Below are 17,938 nucleotides of genomic sequence, written 5' to 3'. Positions count from 1 at the left end.
CAAAATGCTGCGCCTGTGCTTTCGCCTAGAGTGTCCCATAAGTCTGCAAAATAACTGGTTTCACCAGATTCACAAGCCCAGCTGATGTGCATCGCAATGCGAGAACCAGTGTTGCTAATCTGTTCGATGTACATACATATGGACTAAAACTTCGCTAAATTTGGACTAACACATGTGTAAAATTACCCAAAATGATGCAAAGAAAACTTCTTCATAGTGATTCATTATTTGTGTGATTTCAAATAAAGTAAATAATGTATTATTTTTCCATTGCATTAATTGGCTTGGTGGCATTTTAACTGTTCACTCCCAATAAGCCCACATTGGTACTGCAACGACATGTGATACATGACTGACACTACCACTGGTTTGAGAACTAATAACCTGCGCTGCGAAAGGGTTAAACCTCGATAATTGGACCAAACACTTCTCCTTAAGCAGTGTTATTGCCTCTCTATGATGGGCGACAGTCAGCTGCCTTCGTTGTACATTTACAAACGATATTGGCTTCCGCAACAATAACAAGAATAAGAAGGAAAGAATAACAAGTACATATATTGCCACCTGACGATAAGCTGTGTGGATTTCTCTTTTGTTATAAACTTTCCATCAAAGAATGCCAATTTTAACAAAGAAAACAATATGCATCACATTAAGCAGCAAAAATACCAGCTTCCTTCCTTCTTACAATTCCTACAATAACACGTGACAGAGCCGAGAGTTGAAACACAGAAATACTCATGCATCCATATAATTTATTTCTTCTGAACAATTCTAAAGTGATGAAGTACGAACATTAGCACTGGAGGCATTATGGAATGCAATGTTCACTAACATACACATGCAATACACACAGACAACGTCAAGCTGGTCAAGTACTTAAAATAATATTTTGGTGCTTCCAATCCAACAAAATTCACACACACACTCTGTCTTTGTCCTTCCGTGATAGAAAAGTGCTTCATTAATACAGTTGGCCACACTAGTTACTAATTAGCCAATGAAAATGCACTGCATAAAAGAAGCAACCATTACGTCATGCTATATTGCCACATTAATGTTTCTGTTGAACGGTGTGAACCATGAGCTGGAGCGCTATTCAATTGTTTTCAATTATGTTTGGGCGAGTGTGTCCAGGAATAGAATGACAATTGGCAACAATGACAAAGTTTGGCGAGCAGGGTAGAACAGGTGATGCTAAGAGGCAGGGAGATGAAATGAAAATTGAGATCTGCACCGCAGCAGAGATGAGTGTGTCGGCCTTTAATCACACAGACCCTTTAGATTGTTAATTATATTTGTGGGAGGGTGAGAGGTGGTAATATGTAAGGTTGAAATAGAGAAAACATCTGTTTATACCCTTGAAGTTTTGGAAAGTTTGCCTTAAACCAGGAATTATAGTTGTATTTTATCATGGTCCAATAGTGGCCATACTGAGTAAGAGATGTGAATGTAGCTAGGAAAGTGAGGACATGCAATATATAACTGGAATGACCAAAATATAATAGGAATAGAAATATACAAAGCTTTGTATAATTTAAAAATGCAGTTTACAATAAATTTTACAAGTTTGGTAGGGAATCCAGATGTTCAACTGTAACAATTGCAAAGAGGGATGTTTATATTTTTGTCTCAAGACAAAATATAAAGCGAACATTTAATTTGTAATAAATATCTCCTTTTGAGGTAGATAACTAAAAAAAAGAAAGAGCAAGGGTATCCCTGTTTGTTGTGCGCACATGCTGTGAATGCACATGAGGTGTGTGGAGGTACAGAGCTCCACATATTCTTGATCATAGCCATAGTTGTGATGGTGATTAGCATCCTGCCTTTACCCTCCAGGGTTGTCCTGATTTCTATGAGTCTGGGTGAACCTCAGAGCCATGCAGAAACAGGGAAAATTTTCCCTTGTGCAAATCACCTGCCCCAGGATGAGCCTAGGTCTTCTGAGTGATAGCTATATGCTCTACGAATTGAGCTATGGCGGTTCTTGGTAGATGACTAAAATTTTCATAAATACCCAGTATTTACCCAAATTTTATTTAGCTACCCAGTGTTTAAATACCCATGTCCCAACCCTACCCTACTTATGACTTCAGTTTTCTTCATTCTAGGTTTCAGAGAATAACAGTTTGCCAAAGTTTGTGTGCTATCCGTTCATAGACAAGCCAGACAATCTTGCAGGACTTCCATAAGATGTCTTCTGAATCGGAAAACCTTCTGAATGAAAACCCATCATCTGCAGACGAGAAGCCGAGAAGGGAGATGGGCTTTGAGGTAAAGTTACTATTTTTTACTTGAAGGAGTTTTGATGTACTAAAAAATACAGTCAACTCTTATTTGCTCTTGGGGTGGTAATAGATGTATTTCTAAGAAATGAAAAGTATTATTTTTATACCTGCTGTTACTAATAATGTAAGCATGTATACTTCCTTGAATAACCACTGTGAAAGGGATATGTTAGTATCAAGGTTCTTGTGAATAAAATTGTGTTTCATATTACACTATTCTCTCCTGTTTGGCACAGCAAATCAGTTTTGTGTGTGGCATGGACCTCATTGTAAAACTATTTTAAAATACATGAGGAATGGAATATATCTACAGAACAAGATATTGCCATGTTTAAAAATATATTTAAAATTCAATTGAGTTACATAATGTGCAAGAGTTGCATGTGTTCATTATATTTTACCATACATTCTTGATAAATGTCTATGTTAATGAAGTCATCATAACAAAATACTAGTAATGAAAGCCGCACCTAGAGTGGGTAATAAAAAACACCACATCCAACTTTTCAATCTTATGACATGAGTGTTCATCAGGAACTTTGTAAAATGAGGAGGTTGAAAGGCTAATGTGTAGGACAAATGTATAATAACATATAACAACATTGCTGATGGAATCCTGTGTTTAGAAGATCAAAACACTTAATTTTATCTTTTAATAACCAGTCGTAGAAGGTATTTTATAGCTATTGTATATTTTACATAACAAAATCGGATTACACATACACTGGAACCTTAATTTCAAGTTTCTCTTTTTTATTTTATTCCCTAATTTTATTTTACCTTTTTAGCTACTACCCCCTGAGGAATATTTATTTTAAGTTACACTGTAAGTGTATGTAATGCATGTTATGCATTTTCTTACTTGGAGCAGCATTCAGATACAGCAGGGACAAAATGGACCAAATAATTATTTACCATTGTTATATTAGATTGCTCCATTGGAACATGCTGACTGTCTTCTGTATTATTTCAAGTAATCTGCCTGTCTATTCAAGTCTCTGCCCATCTGTCTTTTTACAGAAACCATAGATCATGTTTTGTGCCCAGGTGAGTGATCTGAGGTCAAAATTTTTCTACCCTTGTGCATGTATAAAGCACCTTTGAGGTTCATCCAGCCTCAAATAAATAGGTACCTGGGGTTAAAGGGCAGCTGGAGAATGGTGCTGATCACATCACCTCCATAGTGAACCAAGATTGAGAATGTGTGTAGCTCTATCCCCTACATCCCCTTCCCCTAAATGTGCCTTAATGGCAGAGTGCAATATGCATGGGGGACTTTACTATAGTGCATGCCACAATTGACATTCAAAAGAGGGGGTTACATCTGGTTGTAGCCAATTTTCTTTGCCCTTGTATCCACTAGGGTGTATCAAAACTCACATCCCCTTTGTTTTAGAAAGTCTTAAGGCATGCAGTGTGCAGAAGTTTCTGTGGTGTTTTTTTTTTTTAACAACCTGTGATTTTTGAGGCTTAGTCAATAAATAATGAGGCAGAGGATATTACACCAAATCTATGGTAGTTAGAAATGGGTCGATGGGCCTGAAATCGAGGTGCAGGTGTGACAAAACTGATTCGCACATGTTTTCTAGCTAGATGGTGTTACGAGTCTGGCAACGTATCCGCAAAGGCTTCTAACTGAGCAGCGGCCGTGTCCAGTCATTCCGTGTTTGACTGCGATGCGTAATGGATGCGTCCAAAGAGGAGCAGTGGGGTGCTGTACGCTTCTTGGCAGCGGACAGTGTAGGGGGTCATGAAATCCATCGACGAATGGAAATGATATATGGGTATATGGGGTGCACTGTATGTCCCGGACAAGAGTGCAGGAGTGGAACAAATGCTTTCGCGAAGGACACGCGGAGTGGGGCACCAAAGTGTGTCACAGACCAGAATGTTATGCAGGTGGATGAGCTCATCAAGACAGACCGTCGTGTATCAGTGGATGACATTTTGGCATCATTGGGGCTTAGTCATGGTACTGCCCACACAATCATCAAGGACACGTTGATGTTCTGTAAAGTTTGCGCTCAATGGGTCCTGCAATGTCATCCTATTGCCAGGGTTGGTCCAGGTGGGCCAATCCCAGTTTTCCCCATTATTTTTTTTTTAGAAAAACCCAAACAAAAGTGTTTTTTTCTTTTCAGAAAATGTTGTAAATTATTGCATTAAATACTTGTGAGGTTCTGCAATTGTCAAAATTTTTTGTAAAACTTTTAAAGAAAATGCACAGTGGTTTTTTTTTCAAGTTATTATCCTCAAGTCATGCTAGCAAATAAAATTATTATGTATCTAAGAAACAAAATAGAAAATGTATCAGAAATTTTTAGATAAATCCTTTGCATTTATTGATGCATCATAATTGAATGAAGCTTATAATTTTGAAATGTGGGAGCACTTTGGTTATCAGTTACTTCCTTATGTGAGGGGAAACGATAGTGGCAGATCATAGTTTCAACTGTGACGATCAATTGATAACAATAAATTTTTGCATGTTTAAACATTACAAGGCAGAATTGAGTACATTTTATTGAAATGTCGTCGATTGTGGCATAATTAAATTGGAACACACTTTAAATTATTTTTATCATTTCTCATCCTAATGGGTTGCTTGCCTATGCAGTAAAATGTTATTTATGTCTGGTTAGGAGCTCTATACCCATGTAAGTCGCGCATCTTCATAATTACCATAATATCAGCTTTGTGCACGAAACTTAAGGAATATTATGTACTTGCACCATAATTTGACAATAAAATTACCGAAATATGGTGCATGATTTAGGAGGAACATGAGTTAGGGTGGATGGGCAGAGAGAGATAAGTCATGTATTTAATGACCATGATAACTGCTGTAATTTTAGAATAATTTAGGTATAATTATTTTTGCAGCTAGAAAACTTGTGAACCAAATTGAACAATTTGTTTCAAAGTGGTGGATGAAAAACTTATTTTCTGCATGTTGCTATGCTCTGCTTTACAATGTTTTTTTTTCTTTTTCAAAATGGTCTAGAATACATTTTCAGAGTATAAGGAATTAATTAAACTGAGTAATTTTAGAGATTTCATTGGTCCACAATTTTGTAGTAAAACTTTTAAAGCAATATTTCTTAGCTTATGAGAGGAGTGGTGGTAAAAGTTAAGATCACACACATTCTATTTTTGATAACTGCCATAAATGGAAAGCTTTTGAGTTGCAATATAACTGAAAGGATTGGTGTTACTTTGTATCTGAGAGAAATTGGTCACCATGTTTAAAGATACCAGACTACAGACTGTTTTAACATTTCTTGCAAGAACTCTAAATTATGCTCATATTTGACTAGGTTATATTTTCGTACATTATGAAACACAAGTTTCAGCAATGTTACGGCATCACTCGAGTTTTAAGTTTTTAGTAAAAACTGTGTAATGTAGTGTGTATGTTTTAGGAAAGTGGGTGTAAGTCACCAATTTTGAGACCACAATAACTGCAGCAAATTTAGAGGTTTTTAGTTGAAATTAGTCCAACTAGATACACCTACGGAATGGCTCTGTTTTGCATTTGCGTTTGTTCAAAGCATTTGAAGAGTGTAGATAAAATATTGATTTTTCTTATGCTGAGGTAGATTCCAAATTCTGATGACACTTTCAAATCTCTGCCTAAACTACAATTTTGGAGATTAAGAAAAGAGTCTTAAGAATTTTAGGGCTTTTCTTAAGCTATACTTTGACAATAAATGTTTTGAAATATAGTGCATGTTTTGGATTCGTTGTGACCAAATTGGAGGTCACCAATGTTTTGACCATGAGAATTCCCATTCTCATAGCATTTGAAAGCTTATTGTGGAGTAGTTGGAATAAAGCCAGCTTGCGGAAGGTGTTCACATTTTGGTATGATTGCATTTGCAAGTTTTCTCGATCAAGCAGGAGTAATTACTCGATTCGTTTCTGATTCAGCATTAATGCTAGGCAGGTATTTTGGAAGATGTATAAGGTATTCCATTTGGATGAAATCAGCCAGACAATTAAAAACGACAAACTTATAATTTGTCATGGTTAATACATGGGGGAGGTATTTATGCTTGAAAAGTCCCGAAAAATAATGGGAAAACACATGTGTGATAAGCTGTGAACAAACTGTATTGAAACAGATTTAAAACATTGTGTTACATAGTATTTTTGTATTATTGAATGGTCTTTGCATGTTAAATAAATTAGAAAAAATGTGTTTGTAGCATAATTCATTCCAACATATGTCCAACACTGCATTGGCAAAATAATTTGTTTCATAAACTGAAGTTCAGAATGGATTTGATTGATAGACTTGCTTTATTTTACTTTGCTTTTGTGTAACTTTTGGCTAATTTGCGAAGATGGGGATGAGTGATGATGTGAGGAAATTGATGAATGGACACTCACAAAGATCCATGCCCAGACTGAGATTCGAACCCAGGACCCTTGGCATCGTAGCATGATGTGCTAACTACTCCGCCACAGGGATCGGTGAAGTTCAGAATGAAATATTTACTAATAGTATTAACTGAAAATGTGCATAATCTTGAAAAACATGTGATTTAATGTCTAAATTTGAGTATCGTTATGGAGGAAGAAGGTAGCAAACCTAATTAAGAAAATTAAAAGTCTGTAAAAAGTTAGTTACTGCTTTTTTTTGGGAAGAAATCTTCCGGCACTATTCAAGTTGATATGTTATGTTACCGTGTTGTTTGTTAATGTGTTCATCATAAGAACTACTCAGATTTGTGTTATGTTCATAATCGATAATGCATCCAAGTACACACACACACACACACACACACACATACATATGGATTTCTCTTGTTTGTTTCACTGGTTGATCAATTGATTTGCTTTATTTTACTCCTCTTTTCTGCCCCATTTGGCTAATTGCAAAGATGAAAACGAGTGATACGATTAAATTGATGAAGGAACATACAAATAATACCCATGCCCAGGCTGGAATTCAAACCCAGGACCTCTGGCATCATAGGCATTTCTCATTAGAATAAAATGTTATTAGTCCTCACTTATAATCAGTTGGCAGTGTGGAGTACCCTTGTTGACTACCAGAAAGAAAAAAAATACTGGTAATGACATATTCTGTACTCCCCCCATTAATTTGATTCTTGGATACACCAAAGTATGTGCCTCCTCAGGGAATGCAACCCTGAAAACGGATCACAAAGCAACAGCGTTAACTATTACACCATCCAGGAGGAGTTAAATCAAGTTGTTGGACAAATATTTTAGAACAGAAATATTAAATAACTATTCCCTGTGGCAATTATCTCTGGAGCAAAGGTGCGCATAGCATCAGAAAAGGGAAGGAAATAGAGTGGGCAGAGCAAAGCAGTACATGCTGCTGTGAAGGTTGGTAACTGTAGTCGCTTACTCCTCTCCAGGCAATCCATTTCTCTCTCTCCCATGTTCATTGGTGGAGCCATCTCACGTTACTACTTGCGCAGAGACTTGTTCTTGTTTGCTTGCTCCAGAGAGAGTTGGGAGGGTATAAAGCAATACAAATACATTACTACTAGGGGAAGAATGTATTTCATTTTTTATATTTTTTTAAATATAACCTGAGAAAACCAATAAAACCCAGTTTTGCCCGGATTTTATCTGAAAAAAAAAATGAAAAACCCAACCGGAAAAAACATGGGCAAAATACCAACCTTGCCTATTGCATGGCAATGCTAAACCACACACAGCCAACGCAACAAATAATAATAATAATAATATTTTATTGTCATTAAGCTTGTACAGCAATAGACAACGTCAAGAACAAAATACATGTAAAATATATTATAAAATAATATAAAATTATAACCCCTTTTATGTTTAAGTTGCACTAAAATACAATATTTTTAATTTCAAAAAGTTCTCGAGTTGAGTACAATGGTGTAGCAACTAACCATGCATACACTTTATGCTTAAATACATTCAAAGACATATTTGTCACATCAAGAGGTAGCTTATTAAATAGTCTTAATCCTAGTGCTTCATAACTGTTCAGGGATTTTGAGAGTGTAGGATAGGGTATATTTATACGCCTGCTGTTTCTTGTAGTATAGTAATGTACATCTTGTCTACTTTGTTGTTGTGGCAAATTTTTCTTTACATACAACAGCACAGTGTAAATATATAGATTTATCACAGTCATAAATTTTAACTTAATGAACAGTGGCTTACAATGAACTAATTTGTGTGAGTTGGTAATTATTCTCATTAAAATTATTAAAATTTCTTGTACCTAACTGCAGTTCCTCCAAAGTAAAATTCCATATGATATAATGCTTTGAAAAAAGCAACGTAAGCTGGTCTTATGTAATCTTCAGGTACATGACTGTTTAGATTCCTTAACAAATATATAACCCTGGAGAGCTTGGCAGTTATGTATTTAATATGTGGCTCCCATGATAATTTATTATCAATGACAACACCTAGAAATTTCACATTATCTGAGCTATTATCGATCGGGATGTCTCTAAGACTGAAAAACATGTGCTGGGTTTTACTTTTATTCAGCAAAAAACAATTAGCTCTGAACCATAAAGAAGATTGATACAGGGTATTATCAATTATGGCTTTAATAGTGTTAAAGTCTGAGCTGGCATTAAAGAAGGTAGTATCATGTGCATACAGTATTGTGCGAACAGTGACGCAAAATGGTAAATCATTCATCATGAGAGGAAACAATAAAGGTCCAAGAACCGAACCTTGAGGTACACCGCATTTGACCTCAGCTACATTTGACCTCTCCATTCCTATGCAGACAATTTGTTTACGGTTCTGAAGGCATGAATGAAATAGTTTAAGATCTGTACCACCAATGCCATAGTATGTCATCTTTTTTAAAAGTGAAGTGTGTTCTACACAATCAAAAGCCCTGCTCTGGTCACAGAAAGAGGCCTGAGCAAAGTCCTTAGTTTCAAAGCCTTAAGTACATTTTTGACTAGTGTGTCCATGGCATAAATTGTTGACTTACCCTTCCTGAAACCAAACTGTGATTTGCAAATTAAGTTATTATGGTCCAAGTAATTGCATAATTGAGAATGCATAATTGATTCTAAAACTTTTGAAAATGCTGGAGTCAGTGAGATGGGACAGTAGCTGGCTAAACAATTTTTCTCACCTTTTTTATAAATTGGTACAACCCTTTAATTTCAATACATTTGGAAAAGTTCCTTCCCTAAGACACATATTTATACAAAAGGTCATTGGAAGAATTATACAATGTATGATTTTTTTCACAAGATTACTGGATATATCATAGATATCTACACTATCTGATGGTTTCAGCTTTTTCACAACATCTATAATTATCTCTGGAGTTATTCGAGAAAAAACAAATTTTATTTCAGAATGTCTTACGCTATACTGTTCAAGTAAGTCGGAAGTACAATGTTGTTACAGATTTCCTCAACAGAATTAATACAAAAATTATTAAAGTCATTAGGAGAGATTTCTATAACATCTTTTTTTGCTGTATTTGGGAATTGAATTAATTAATTTCCAGGCAGTCTTGCATTTATTCCTGGATGCCTCAATATTAGTTAGATTATACAATTTTTTTGATTCATTTATAGCTCATTTGTATTCCTTTCTTGCCCTCAGGTAGATTGATTTAGCCAGATCTGTCTTATTCTGTCTTATTGCTCTTAAATAAATCTAAGTATAATAAAACCCTACATTTCATACCGGCTAACTTAGGAGTGTACCAACTAGCATTTTTTTTGGTATTTTCTTCTTATTAACTTTAAGACTAACTTCACACTTTTTCTGGGGAATACCCCTATCATAAATATCTATAAATACTGTTAGAATCTTTTCAAATGTTACATCAGCCAATGTGGGTTCTGTGTCCAAGGACTAGAGGTTTACTTAACAGATGTAGCCAGTTTATATTACAGAGCAAGTTCCTGAAGTTTAATATTTTATCATCCGTTATTGGTCTCGAGATCACTATTTTAGATTCCTTACAGTTACAATCACACGGTTTTAAGTTGTGTATTTTTAGCCAAGGAGAATCGTGATTTGAGTACGCAAATACAGTTACATCACATGTTATAAATGATGTTTTTATGTTTGTAAATACCGTTTTTATGAGTGTATAATGGGCACCCTTGTTTTTGATGGGTAAAAGTTACAAAAAATTATATCTCGTTTATAATGTGCAGTACAATCCAGTTTCAAGAAATGGATTCCTTAGTTGTAGGTCGTAGAGCTGTTGCTATGCTGATCAAGAGTGAATAACATCATTCCTATTCAATGAGTCACCTGTTGCTATGTGGACCAAGAGGAGAATATCCTCTTGTGTAAAGAGTAAGTCTCCAACACAGACCACCTCCCCCTTCTCCCTCCACTGTGTTTAGCATCCCAAAGCTTTCACTCTTTAACCACCTTATTTATTCTGTAATAGTAGAAAGCGAGATCAAAATTACATTATGGATTTGCAGTGCTCAGGAAGTTATTTTCTATTATTTCTCGCCCAACAAATTCTGCTGATATGCATCCCATGTGAGGGAAGATGCAGGCTTTAATTCTGCCAGAGTTGCACTGCTTTTCTTGTTGTCGTAGAACATTGCATTACAAAGTGAAAAATCGTGTGAATGACCTTAAAAATTTTATATGTGGTTTTGCTCATTCCTTTTTTAATTTTTCTAAAATAACTTCAAAATATATACTTTTACCATGAATAATGTAACATTTATACAAGACACATTCAGGACCTTCAAACTAACAGTTAGCAGCACAAGATTTATTCTATTAATGAATTTACACACTCCATATATATATATATATATATATATATATATATATATATATATATATATAACTCTTCCTACACACTCACAGTTTACGACGAGCCTGGTAACGAAACGGTGTTTTTTTCGTTCTACACACCACTTCTTCTTCGATGGGGACCTGGCAACTCTGCAGTGCCCCAACTTCCGGTTCAGTCTATTTCTCCTCACACCGATGATGCTATGAAATTAGCAAAAATTTTGAATTTTTCTACTGTCCGGTGAGTGTTTACTTTTACCTTCTTTGATTTTTACTTAGCCCTTTTGGCCCTCCTTGCTTTTATCCATTATATATATATTATTATTATTATTTGGCCAGTAATACATTTTAATTATTGTTTTATTTTTTCGTTATGTTTTCCTTCATGCAAAGCACCATAGAAATCAGAACGTTCCTTCATTTTGTGATGAACTTATTTCAACTGCATTTCACATTAGTGTCGTTATCTTGAATTGAATACTGTTGCCATATTCAGAAACTGCAGGATTTAAGCTTTACAATGATATATAACATGATAAGGTTCCATAAACATGAAAAATCAATGCAAGTGTCCCAAAATCATGGCATGACCCTGTACGGTTTCACGTTGGCTGTCAGAATTATTCTGTGAATAATACGCATGACAGTTCTTGGGAGCAAAAATTTTAGAAGGAAGTGTGCATTATACATGAGTAAATACGGTATATTATCCAGGCATGCCAAAACCTCTAGTGGGTTTATTATTCATATAGTTAAAGTTAAATTGCCTGAACAGATTTTTATATCATCACACTTTGTTTATCTTCTGTTACATCAAAATGAGAGTTTAGGTCACCACCAATTATGATACTAAAGTGTTTCCATTGAGACTTACTGAAAAAATCTAACATTTCCTCAAGTTTTTCAAGAAAAACAGTAGGAACCCCATTTTGTGATCTATAAAGCACAACTATTACAAGTTTCAAGTCTCTAATAAATAAACCTTTGGCTTCAAAGTTTAATTCACTACAGAGGAATTCAAAATATAACTTATGACTACCATGTACAAATGCATTTTTTACATATATAGACACTCCACCATATTGAATTTTTCCCTACTATAACTATTAAACAGATAGAAGTCATCTAGTGTTTCAAAGGAAATTTCACTTTTATGGCACCAATGCTCACTTAGACAAACAGCATCAAAACTATTTTAATTAGCAAAATCATTAATAAATTTCATGTTCTTTGCCGAATCCCTGTGTATTGAGATAACCTATCTTTAAATCCAATGGAGTGTGAGAGTTAGAACAACATGCTCTAACTTCCCCATGAGAATTCTCAAAACCAAAATTAACACCTGATTGTTCAGAATATGAGGAAGTGATACATTCGGGTTTACTGATGATATTGTTAGGAATACTTAAGTTAGATTGGTTTGTAGATATAGATATAGGCCAAGTTTCACTAGTATTACACTTGGCCACTATTACAGGATTCCCTGCTCCGTATGATCAGTTACAGCAATATTCATATGTTGTCTAACAATTAGCATATCCTGAATAATCCTGTGTATAATTTTACACAATTCCAATTTTCCATTTGCATTCAAATGTTGGCCATGCCTGGTATGCATTTCTCTAGCAAGTATGGAACTATCCATAGCCGTTACATTTTCAAAATTTTTACATACATTACTGTACATGCTATTAGCTTTCTCTACTTCTTTATTGACAATAGACCAGCTTCTGAGATCATGGCGGTGTGGAACATTTACTACAATCACATTTGTGTGAGTCAGCCTCCCCAAAGTCTTTCACAGTGTAGCTACAGCATCAAATGTTTGATCTTTGCTTACGTCATTTTATCCACCAAGTAATATGGCAAAGTCATCACATGATAATTTTGAATATTCTTTGTTCCCTACCACCTGTTCAAAAGTTGCACCTGGTTTCACAACACTTTCAATTTTTAGATTATCAGCACATTTTGAAGAAGTTAGCATTGAAAATAAACCACAGCCATGACTATCAGAGTATATCTCGATCCTACCCATTCTTTTATTCTTATTTCTTTGTATCTTAGGTTGCACTTCACCTATTTCAACTTTCCCAGTGAGCCCTGGTTCACCAACCTGATCCCCACATGTATCATCCTCTCTGCCCAAGACTGCATATCTATTATCACTAATAACATCACCATCACCCATTACATGATTCCTCTTCTGGCTCATAGAGTGTATTCTCTTCCCATGTGAAACAATTTGCCACACATTTTCATCAAGTTCAGCCCTCAGTACCACTTCACCACAAGATAATCCCTTGCCCAACTGCAGTTCACATGCCTCCAGGTTTTTATTTAACTGCGCATTCTCACCCTGCAATGTTTCAATATCAGCACAGATATTATCTCCAGAAGAGTGCCTTCTTCCCCCTTACCACCACCACTCTGTGCACTCGCCACATGTGTATCGTCCATATTGGACTGTAGACATACGCACCTCGGACAAATCCATTCAGTTCCCTCACTTGGCAACTCGTTGTCACTTATGCCTACACATCTAAAATGGTTCCACAAATCACACAAATCGCATAAGATACCATTTCGAACAGTTCTTCTACATTTAACACACTTAATATCAGTGATCACACGATTTTTTGAAAGCACTACACAGGATCGGACCGACTCAACTGGCACCATCTTGTTTTCTCTCATTCCTTCTCAAAGGAATGTCTGAAAACATTCAAGTGGGAAGTCCTGAGCCCCTTCCCTCCTCTCTATAGTCCAGATCTGTCCCCGTGTGACTTCCATATCTTCGGTGAGCTCAAAACAAGAAAAAAACACTGAGGAGACAACAGTTTCAATTGGACGATGACATCAAGGAGTACGTGTCCAGTTGGTTCCAACAGCAGCCAAAGGAGTTCTACAAACATGCCATTTGGTGACTGGTGTCACAATGGGATAAATGCCTAACAGTGGCAGACAATACTTCTGAGGGACGTTACATAAGTACTGTGAAATATCCTCGGCCTTGTTATTTATTGACTGAGCCTCATAAATAAAAAAAATCTGATTATTTTTTTTTTTATAAAAAGTAAAAAAGACATTTAAATTAAACATCATTTTTAATCCACACTGCTTGTGATTGTCTTTCAGAAGGCTTCTCCATCCTGGTCTGATGATTGTGAAGAAAATTTGGCTCTTCAAGTGTCTGGCACAGGTTTCTCTCCTATGAAAGTGCTCATAATGTCTGAATCAGAAAGTGCCAATCCATTCGTTTGTGAACAAACATCTCTGGAGAATGTGTGGCTTCCGGATGAGTCATGTGTCAAGACTGAAACAGAATCCTTCAAGGAGCCTCTTGATGTTGATATCTCTGTTGACATCAAACCATCTAATGAGTGCATACAGGATGCTTCTGTTGACAGCAAACTATCGAGTGAGTACATGAAAGAAACTTCAGTTTGTAAAGTGGAAAATGTGAGTGGTGATAGTTGGATTCAATTTGAAGGCAGAAATCAGGAAAATGTTCATAAAAGTGAAGGATTTTATCCATGTTATCATGGACAACTTGTTAAAAAAATGCCATCTGAGGACAGTGACAATGGTGAATTAATTTTAAGTGAAGATAAAGACATGAAGAATCCTGATGAGGTGGAAGGCAAAATGGCAGATCCTGCAGATAGGTAGGTGAAGAAAATTTTAGTAGGAGGATTGAAAATGAGCATGGCAGTACTAAGGTTCAAAATTGGACCTTATTGCTTGTAGATTATGATTCATGTAATTTCTGTATTGTGCCACCAGTGCTGCAGGGTTACTGGTCATTCAATACAAGATTCTCCAGAAGTGTCCACCCCACCATGTCAGATTGGGATAAAATTTGTTACGTGATATACTTAGACATATATAACAGGGTGGCTACTCACCGGAAATTCCTATGTGTGAATTCTACTTGAATTTTTCTCCATAGACGTAAACAATTACAATTTTTATTACCGCCCACAACTTCACCTTTTATGCAAATAAAAATACTTTCGTAAAAATTTCTTGCTCGCTTCTCTCGCAATTCCTGTTTTTCTTAGTCTTCCGAACTGCTGTCCCATGTGCCTCCACCGGGTATCGAACCTGGGACCCTTTGATCACAAGGCGACGATGTTACCACTACACCATCGGGGAGCACCAAAGTTGTTAAAGAGAGAATGCATTGGCGTCCCGTGAAATTAGTTGCGCCCTATTAAATCAATATTGATTTCAGCCTGCAAAAAATTGGATCATTGGAAATTGGTCAAAAGTGGCACAAGAAGCGAAGTGAAATAAAGCAAATCAATAATAGTAATAATGTTATAATAATAACATTATTATTAACACTATTATTATTATTGTTAGTTTATTCTGGAACTTGCCCTGTGAATAAAATTCGTGGTTGCGCCTCTGATAGTAAATAGAAACTCAGCACCTTAAATTAAATATTTTAATTATATTGCATATACCGTTTAATTGTATCAGAATTTTTGGATGTTGGAATCACATAGACCCTTTATATTATTAAGATATTTGTGTGTGGATGTTGAGAGACACTAATATACGTAAGGTTAAAATAGAAAAAAAAATCTGCTTGAATTTTTGGAAAGTTCGCCTTGAAATCCGGGAATTATACTTGAATTCTATCATGGTCCTAGAGTAGTCACCGTGTATAAGAACCCATATATTTATTTTTGCTTCTGGAATATCAACTCTAGTTTGGAATTTATAGTCCTCTAAAATTTCCTGCCATTTGACGCCTTTTTTTTTATGAGATCAAGCCGTGTGTAGAGTGGTGTATCCAGGATTTTTGGAAGGAGGAGGGGGGTTATATATACTTTTTTGATAGTCAGCCCTCATTTTGTCGTCTTTTCCTGGCTTTAATTTTTTCTTAGGAATAGAGGGCCAAAGGGGAGATATGTCCCCTACATTTTCCCATCCCCTTAAGGTTACACAGCATGTAAATATTTTGGGCCCAGGTTCCTTTTGTTTTATTGCGATTTCATCATGCTACGAATGCAATATTTACATGGTTCATTTTCGATTTATGTTTGTTAACACATACTGGGGAGTTTTAGCAATTACTTATGATTTTGTTAAATATATGCTTTCGTGGTTAGGTTAGGCAGATTAGGTTTGGTTTTCTTAGCATTAAAATAAAGTCCCCCAAATGCATTCTACTAAGGTTTTGATTTGCTTCTACATTCATTCCCACTAGTCTACCATACAAACTGTAACTTGTTAATGAAGAATACCTTGTCCATGGGAAGCACACATGCTTGTGTAAGGTAATTTTTAAGTTTTATTTTTCAACATAAATAAAGGGCCTCCCCTATGGTATAGTGGTAACGTTGTCACCTTGTAATCAAGGTGTCCCTTTTTCGATACCCAGTAGAGGCACATAGTGTTTCGGATCCCACTTTAAATTGTAGGTTCAGTCCCGATTAGCTTACTGTGCATAAAGTGGACTTAAAACAACAATTCAATCAATCAATCAACATAAATAACTTTTTTTAGAATCCAAGCAGTGCTTCTTTAAGAAAGTTTCAAATTTCGTGTGACAATGATTTCCAAAATTCTACGATAATTAGTTTTTCTGCTAGGAGAACTTTAAAAATATCATAAAACAGTCGGAACTGTTACCTTTAAAATAGTTAAAAAATTAAGTTTGATGCAGCATGCATATCACCATGCCAAGCAACATAAATGTTATCAATGTTTTAAGCAAAAATGTGCACACTTGAGATGAGATACCAGATTGTGGCATTACGTGTGTAGTAGGGGTGTTCAGAAAAAAAAATATTGACAGGTGGAATTTCACATAGTGGCTTATTTTGTTGCTTTCACATTAGAGGATATACCTACCAAAATTCAAGAAGATCGGTTTGTGTTTAGAGGTTGCTCAGCAACCTCGAAATAATACTACTAAATTGATTTACAGAAAATGTATTTTTTCTATATCTCAACTGCTTTTAGACACTAAGAAATTAATCTAAAATATTGAAGTAAGAGTGTGTAGATGCGTTGTTCATGAAATAAATTAATCATCCATCAGCTATTCATTAATTTCATAAAAGCATATGATTCGGTCAAAAGAGATAAATTATATAATATATTAGTCGAGTTTGGAATACCCAAGAAGCTTGTTAGTATGATAAAAGTATGCACCAGTGAAACAGAAAGTAAAATTCGTGTGCGTATTAATGTGTCTGACAAATTTACAATTCATTATGGGTTAAAACAAGGAGATGCATTATCTCCATTGTTATTTAATTTTGCGTTAGAATATGCTGTTAGGAAGGTAAGAGAAACTAAAGAAGGACTAAAATTAAATGGTGTGACTCAGTTGTTAGCATATGCAGATGATGTAGACTTATTAGGGGATGATATAAATACAATTAAGAATAATGCTAAAATATTTTTCAAAACTGCTAAAGAGATAGGTTTGGAAGTTAACAAAGAGAAAACTAAATATAGGCTTACAGGCCGAAACCAAGTGTTAGGTAATAATCAAAATCTAATTATTGATAACAATTCGTTTGAACCAGTTTCTAAATTCAATTACTTAGGAGTAATACTAACAAATGAAAATGATATTAAAGAGGAAATAAAATGTAGGCTTAATTCAGGAAATACATGTTACTTCTCTCTTCATAAACTTTTGTCTTCTCGTTTAATATCTAAGAAACTAAAAGTTAAAATATACAAAACAGTAATTTTGCCTGTAGTATTATATGGGTGTGAAACTTGGTCCCTTACATTGAAAGAGGAACATGAATTGAGAGTATTTGAAAACAAGGTCCTTAGGAAAATATTTGGACCTAAAAGGGATGAGGAGACTGGTGAGTGGAGAAGGTTACATAATTAGA

General features: G+C 35.3%; 1 protein-coding gene across 2 annotated transcripts; it reads left to right on the top strand.

Annotated features, from left to right (window-relative positions):
- The first annotated feature begins 2,119 nt into the window (after window positions 1-2,119).
- LOC145999506 (uncharacterized) lies at window positions 2,120-15,042 on the top strand. 2 transcript variants are annotated; one of them, XM_083136469.1, is made up of 2 exons: window positions 2,120-2,277; window positions 14,205-15,042. In XM_083136469.1, the coding sequence occupies exons 1-2, from the start codon at window positions 2,197-2,199 to the stop codon at window positions 14,736-14,738; spliced, it is 615 nt and encodes a 204-aa protein (XP_082992595.1). In that variant the 5' UTR covers window positions 2,120-2,196; the 3' UTR covers window positions 14,739-15,042. The 2 variants fall into 2 exon arrangements, 1 of the variants encoding a protein (XP_082992595.1); XR_014443405.1 differs by lacking the exon at window positions 2,120-2,277 and adding an exon at window positions 3,889-6,155 and having other exon boundaries at window positions 14,205-14,284.
- The last annotated feature ends 2,896 nt before the right edge of the window (window positions 15,043-17,938 follow it).

Source organism: Lepisma saccharinum, chromosome 15 (assembly GCF_977018435.1).
Source record: "Lepisma saccharinum chromosome 15, izLepSacc3.1, whole genome shotgun sequence".
NCBI classification, from domain to species: Eukaryota; Metazoa; Arthropoda; class Insecta; order Zygentoma; family Lepismatidae; genus Lepisma; species Lepisma saccharinum.
Note: the sequence above shows the minus strand (reverse complement) of the source record. Positions and strands in the feature narration are given on the sequence as shown.

What these genes read in the sequence shown, in the direction of transcription:
- LOC145999506 (XM_083136469.1), top strand. Translation starts at nt 2,197, where the DNA reads ATGTCTTCTGAATCGGAAAACCTTCTGAATGAAAACCCATCATCTGCA. An exon ending in GAAGGGAGATGGGCTTTGAG is followed by an intron (nt 2,278 to 14,204) that starts GTAAAGTTACTA and finishes ATTGTCTTTCAG; the next exon opens with AAGGCTTCTCCATCCTGGTC.